This window comes from Mytilus trossulus, chromosome 6 (genome assembly GCF_036588685.1).
Source record: "Mytilus trossulus isolate FHL-02 chromosome 6, PNRI_Mtr1.1.1.hap1, whole genome shotgun sequence".
Classification (NCBI taxonomy): Eukaryota; Metazoa; Mollusca; class Bivalvia; order Mytilida; family Mytilidae; genus Mytilus; species Mytilus trossulus.
The window spans coordinates 39,265,774-39,273,066 of record NC_086378.1 but is presented as its reverse complement, the minus strand read 5'-3'; the positions used below and the strand labels follow the sequence as shown (position 1 = coordinate 39,273,066).

At 33.8% G+C, this 7,293-nt stretch overlaps 1 protein-coding gene across 2 annotated transcripts; it reads left to right on the top strand.

The window, feature by feature from the left end:
• The first annotated feature begins 3,715 nt into the window (after positions 1-3,715).
• Positions 3,716-4,911, top strand: LOC134723421 (probable thiopurine S-methyltransferase). Of its 2 annotated transcripts, none has more exons than XM_063587041.1 (2): positions 3,716-3,840; positions 4,155-4,903. In XM_063587041.1, the coding sequence occupies exon 2, from the start codon at positions 4,155-4,157 to the stop codon at positions 4,824-4,826; it is 672 nt and encodes a 223-aa protein (XP_063443111.1). In that variant the 5' UTR covers positions 3,716-3,840; the 3' UTR covers positions 4,827-4,903. The 2 variants fall into 2 exon arrangements, with proteins under 2 accessions (XP_063443111.1, XP_063443112.1); XM_063587042.1 differs by having other exon boundaries at positions 3,761-3,844; positions 4,155-4,911.
• The last annotated feature ends 2,382 nt before the right edge of the window (positions 4,912-7,293 follow it).

Sequence of the window (7,293 nt, the reverse complement as noted above, 5' to 3'; positions counted from 1 at the left end):
TGGGTAAAACTATATAAAAAAAGGACTACACATTTACCATACATGGAGCTCCTCGAAAAAGCATGCCTTAAGCTCCTTCCTCCCCCCAAAAGTCTGCCTTAGCAATTTTAAACACTCTTACGCTGTCTATTCATGTAGCTGTACATTAGAGCCTATGAGATTACAATCTGAGTAGCCATCTGAATCACAGAAAATCAACTTATAAATATTTTCATGTATAAATTGATAATTAAATTTTAACCAATTTATACATTTTTTTAAATTTATTTTTGATAATTTTTTGTTCATTTAAAAATATAGGGACAACAGAGTTGGTGTATGTGGGTTCGATTCCCACCCTAGGCATTCATTTATATTGGCTGGTGCAAAGCGGGCAGTTAAGCTTAGTGGCCCCACACCGACTCTGTTGTTCATACATGTATGTCACTTAAAAGAATCAGGCGGCCTTCTTCAGGTCTTGCCATCTCTATTTTTCTATTTGTAAATCATACACAACAAAACTTTTGAATAATTGTATGTTATATGCTAACTATTTTTGTATGTGTGCAACTATATAGTCATAATGCCAATCTAACAGTTCTCATTTGACCACATAATCATTGATAATTCACAAAGTTAAGTATCCTAGTTCAAGTCAGTATCTCAGATATGATATATATTTATAGCATAGCAAATAATGTTATATGTACTATATTGTAAGGTGAACATATCTGTCCGACAAGTATAATATAAACACCTGTCATTTATCAATAATTCAACACAACTTGAGGTCCTCTGATGTTCAGTACTTCAGTACTTTGATTCTATTTGTAAACCGGCAAGGTTTAAGTGACGAGGCCCTAGTACATGAATGTGTATTGTAGCTGGCGAGGTTTTAAGCGACGAGGCCCTAGTACACGAATGTGTATTGTACCTCTATATCTGTAGGGCTGTATAGTAGGACACCCAATTGCAGGATTAAACAGTTTATCCTGGAATTGGGTGTCCTACTATACAGATACAGCCCTACAGATATCGCTATCGCTTTAAAGCTCCGCCCAATGCCGGACTGAGTATTGTTTGAACCTGTGTGACCTCAGAATGTGTATTCCAGTTGAATTCCAATGACGATGACAGTTGTCGATTTCAAAACCTGAATGTAAATGATTGTGTTACAAAACCAACCATGTCAATTTCAGCATGCATGTTTAGTGAATGTCAAGTCTGAAGCGTAGGACAATTCGTACACTTCTGTTTCAAATTTGACAATGTTTTGTTATTTAATGAATGGCTATCATTTATTTTGAATTTATTGAACCATAAAACTAATTTTTGACTCTTCACATTGAATAATCCGCGAAGCGGATTATGTAAAATGTGAAGAGTCAAAAATTAGTTTTATGGTTCAATAAAATCAAAATAAATTATTGCCATTCATTATAAATAAATTTCTATCAAAAATACGGCTCAAAGAACTTTTTATATTATTTACCTTGACAATAACAACGTACACACATGTCGGCGTATGAATACACAATGTCAGAGTGGGCGTGTCACCATAAAAATTGACAACATTGAAAATAAAACTAATAATTTTAACCAATCAGAAGACAGTAAATACACAAAATTTATTTATTTGTTTTTAATGTTGAAATTAGTTGTTATGTTAAAATTAATAATTATTCACCTTGAGCGATGTATTTTTATTTTGACCATTCGAGATTCTTTTTTGCGAACCCGTCTCCAGCTTAACGTGTGATTTTGATATTACTACGCGTGCCTCAAGGGATTACAAATTGTAAATAAATGCTAAATATGTTAGTTTTTGTGTTTTTCAGAACACAAACAATAAACAGAATTAATTGCAGGATAAAGACAATAACTGTTTAGTGTCTTTAAATATCAGCTGTATTTGTACTCGGCTCGAAACAGGTGTAGTAGCTCGCTAAAAGCTCGCATACACCATGTTTCCTAGCCTCGTACAAATACAGCTGATATCTAAAGACACTAAACAGTTATTGTCTATTTATTCTACACACGTCAATTTATATTTGGCGAAGAGCAAAACTGATATTTACTGAGAAGGGAGGAATGTGGTTATATCTAGAACTAATCTTGTAACGTGTCCTGTCTCTATGCTTGAACGATATCTCATATGAGCTAGTATTACATCAAATTCTTATGAATTTATTTTTAGATCTGCAATTTTTTGTAAATCTAATAATACTTATAAACTTGGAACATGTGGAAGTACAGGTCCGTTGTCATACACGAGAGCCCGGGAAATGCTACTCTCCAGTTTACAGAGTATTGGCTTAGATAGTAAAACATTTAGACTGCATAGTCTCCGTTCACGAGGGGCATCGACTGCTGCAGCAACTGGTGTAGAGGACAGATTGTTCAAAAAGCATGGTCGATGGAAAAGAGACACAGCTAAAGACGGTTATGTTAAAGAGTCTTTGACAGATCGACTTTCTGTTACTAATAATATTGGAATTTAATTATGTACTTTTTTTACCCTTTCTTTATTTTTCGAAGCTTTGCTGCACACTGTCAGGCGAGCTGATCCCATACAAAGGTGTTGAGTTTATTTAACTAAATGAATAGTTGTCATTATACAACTTATGTACATATACTTTTTTCTGAGGAACATTTTTTGATGTGTCGACATTAAGAAGAAGTTTACTTATTTTCAATTGCTTGCTTGCAGGAAGCGATTTGCCGACATATTTTCCGTATGCATAGTGACCGAGCGTAACGCTTCTCGTAAAAATCCGGTGATCGCAATACGCATGGATCTGTCTTTAAATTAAACAATTATCTGATCGTACATGTTAAACACGTGCTCAATACCCATGCGTTTTGTTATTTGTTTACTTTAAGGTGACAGTCGGTAAACTTCGGCTTCAAAACGCGTCATTTAATGAGCAGCCATATTTGTTAAATCATAACAGACAGAGAGAGATCAACATTGACGATTTTACGATATATTTGCTTAAAAAATTATAAAATTGTGCACAGAAGACTAAGTCTATGATATATACATGCATTGGTTCAAGAATTGGATAACCATTATTTTTCACCACTCACTCGTTTCATATGACATTAAAATTATAAAAAGTGAATTCTTTTAAACATTTGAATATTACAATGATAATTTATAGTTTTTTTAAGGTCGAAGGTGTGAATGTCACTCGAAGGTGTGAATGTGTTCTAAATTGGTCAGACAATAATTGGTCATGTTTAATGAACATTTAAAACCCTCGGCTACGCCTTCGGCTTTAAATCCTCATAAAACATTACCAAGCTTTGTCTAACCTATATTTATGTCACAATAGGAAAAATTTAACAAGCACCAATAACAAAACGTCTATCGTGCACATGGTGCAGTGTTTTTTTTTTGTTTTTTTTTATGAAATTGCATAGACATCTGGTTGGTTTTTAATAATTAGTTCCGAAGGAGCTCGCCCAATACAATACCACTTTTGTAGACAACTAAAAACAAGTTAAAGTTTAAATAATATTTTCTCCGCATTAAAATAAACTAGAACAATATATTACTTCCTCTTTATATGTAATAACGTAACCAAGGAGCTACTGAATAAGCGATATACATTGCTATTTATATATAATACATTTCAACAGAACAAACATTTTTTTTATTAATGATCTTCCAATAATTTTCAGAATGAATCCGTATTGATATCTATTAATAAAATGTTCTACCTGACTTATTGTTTTCAATATTTTATTTAAACGTGTGCTGAAAGACGACCCATAAGTTCCCCCAATAAGTATATATAGAACGTTCTTAGAAGTTATGCAGTAGATGTTGACATTATAACAGCAATTTTCTGCATTGTAAGTATGATATTGCACTTTTTGTTTTTACTGAAAAAGGTCATATTTATGTGTACAGGTATTGGTTGTATAGGATTTTTAATCTATTCGTTTTAATTACACAATAAAATATACATAAATAAGTTTAAAGATTGTTGGCTCAATTATTCACAATAAAATCATTGTATTAATAATACGTAGTTTTTGTTGAAAACTTTAAATGTATAGAGATATATTTCTTATTCATAAATCGTTGGGTTACGTATCATCGACATATACCCCCACATCACCTGTTATTCATTTTACAGAATTATTAAGGATTATTTCTGTTATAGATGGACGAAGAAAACACAAAATGGACGAAGGAATGGGAAGCATCAAGTTCACCTAGATGGGCAATGAAGGGTATCAATCCTTACATAAAAAAGTATAAAGACGACCTGACAAAAGGCATGGATTGTGTAAAGCTATTTTTCCCGATGTGTGGGGACGTAGAAGACATGTTTTGGCTCTCTGAACTAGGTCATGACATCGTTGGAGTAGAAATATCTGCAATTGCAATTCAGAAATTTTTCAACGACAGCAATCTGGAATATGAAGTCACACCTTGCGAGGAAATCAAAGGAAATTTGTATACAAGCATATCTGGGAAAATCCGAATATATTGTGGAGACTTCTTTTTTTTCGGCGCATCTATAGAATGTAATTTTGACGGCATTTGGGATCGTGGAGCCTTCAATATTTTGGACAATTGTGACTTGAAAAAAGACAAAAGAAATTTAAAGAAAGAGTATATAAACATACTGAAATCGGTAATGAAACAAGATTGTCACGTTTTCATTGAATTAGTTGTTTCTGACTCGACCACTAAGACAGACGATATGCAAAGTTTTTTTGGTGAAGACTATCTTGTTGAAGACTTTGGCTTGGTTGAGAAGTACGCCCCAGAATATGACAGTTTTCCTTTTAAAGGCTTTCAGTTCTTCAGAATTTCCAAAAATAATTAAATTTAATTATCTGATGAATTTATGTATAATGATAGAATGTATGATTTAACATTTCTTAAAATAAAAAATAAAAATCTTAAAAACCGAAGTTATACATTTTATACTAAAGTATTAATCGATTAATTATTCAGTACAATATAATCAATTTAATCATAATACATGGATAAAATAATCCTTCGTTCAGCTTATACTTTTGGAACTATATGTCTATTAGAAGTTGTCATGCTAAACATAGCTCTACTTATTATTAATGTATCGGAAACAGGAAGTATGTGTTTGATAGATCACGAAAAGCATTCACACGCTACTTGGGTAGTTTGTTAGAGATTACAGTCGGAAAGCTGACCCCGTTAAAGACATTTCTCATACTAATTATCACGCCTGGTAAACCATCAAATCTCAACCAAATGGTTAAGCGAGGAAAATAGGTGACTGGCACTTTCTGTTGAGCTTTTCTGGTACAAAATATCCAACATATAGATGGAATATCGACTTTTCGTTAATTTATTGTCAATCTGTAAATATCTTGTTAAAGTCATGCCATAGATAACACTATGAGAGTTTGTCTCGTTTAGTAGAGAAACAACTCCTTGAAACTTCCATCGAAAAACCGCTTTCCTTGTTTAGATTTATAGATGATGTGGATATGAAATGGAATAAAAGCGACGAGGATTTAGATACTTTTATCACTCATGCAAACAACAAACATCCAAGTATCAAATTCACTCATGAGAAGTCTAAATCCAAAATCGCCTTCCTCGATACTTCAAGTTCTCTCACAGAGGGCATCATATCTACAAATTTATATTCTAAGCCTACTGACACTCATCAATATTTGTCCCCTAAAAGTTGCCACCCTGCTCATCTTACCAAGAGCATTCCATACAGTCAGGCACTTAGAGTCAAGCGAATATGTTCCAACACAGAAACAACTAAAAGACAACTACGTAAACTTGAAACTCGCTTGAAGAAAAGGGGCTACAAACACAGAAATATCAAAAAAAGCTTTCAGAAAGTGGAGTCAATTCCGAGGAGTGAACTATTGGAATACAAAGTTAAAAATAAAAATAAAGGACTCCATGTGTTCTTACTTACCACCCATCTCTCAAAAACAGCTTTGGGGTCATTCGTGATCATTGGAAATCAGTTGAAAAGAATTCCAAACTATCCAAGATTTTTCCTGAGCCTCCAATCTTTTAGGCAACCTAATAGTCTGCAGAACCTACTAGTGCAGGCTGAAGTGTCTGATAATAGAAATACTTCTGGAGAATGTCGTTCGTGTGAAGAATAACGCTGCAAATGCTGCCTACAGATGCAGCATTCATCAACATTTCACAGTAAGGCTACCGAAAATAACTATAAGATATTTTGCAATGTTACCTGCAAAAGTATGAATGTTATTAACATACTAGAATGTTCGGTTCGTGGCCTCCAATATGTTGGTGAGTCAAAGTAGCATTTCCACAAACGCCTCAATGGCCATGTGAGTGATATCTCTAAGAAGCCACTTCTTCCAGTCTCTCAGCACTTCAGACAGTTGGTTCACAAACCTGATGACTTTCACCGCATGAAAATTCTAGTAATTGAACAGAACATTCACTGGAGTGATGCACATCGACAGGTTCGGGAATGCTTTTGGATAAAGGTACTTAATGTACATCACCCAAACGGCATCAATAAGAAATACTAACAGTTTTGTTTTTCACTCATTTTTATTGTTAATATTCACAGTCACGTATATTGAATTATAGTGTTTTGTTTATATTATTATATTCAGGATTTTGGATTAAAATCAATTGACCAAAACTTACCTGTATTATTACTGATCTATTTTCACACCTTATACATTATGTATCAGTATTCTTAAAACTTGTGACACAAGAAGCAGGCCATTTGTTGAGCCGAAATATTTGTCAACACGATTTAATAACAACATTTTCGTTTAATAACACCTTATATCAGTACCGTTGTGCAAATCTTTAGACTGATGCATATATGTATTTATATATACAACTCGTCTAAACATCAACCCAACAATGTTAGATCTGTAAATTTGCTTTCGCAAATTTTTGATTCTTCCCTCGCCGGGATTCGAACCCATGCTACTGTGATATCGTGACACCAAATCGCCTGCACTGCAGCCGTCCCGCTAGACCACACGACCACCTGGGCTCTCAAAAAAAGAGCTTTCGCTGGCCATGTGTTACCTTTCCACGTCAGTTTTAATCTAGCGGCGTACTACAGTACATGATATATAAGGCATGGAGATGTTATTGTTACAGATCAGCTCAATTATCTATAGGAAAGGATCCTACAAATTAATGTAAGATACAGTCACGGAAAATAATTATATTTATAAATACGTCTGAGTCAGTGACAACTCTACAACAGATTTATCCATCGGATCGCCATCAATGATGGTGATACATGGCTGTGTACATAATGTATAAACAACTCGTCTAAACAT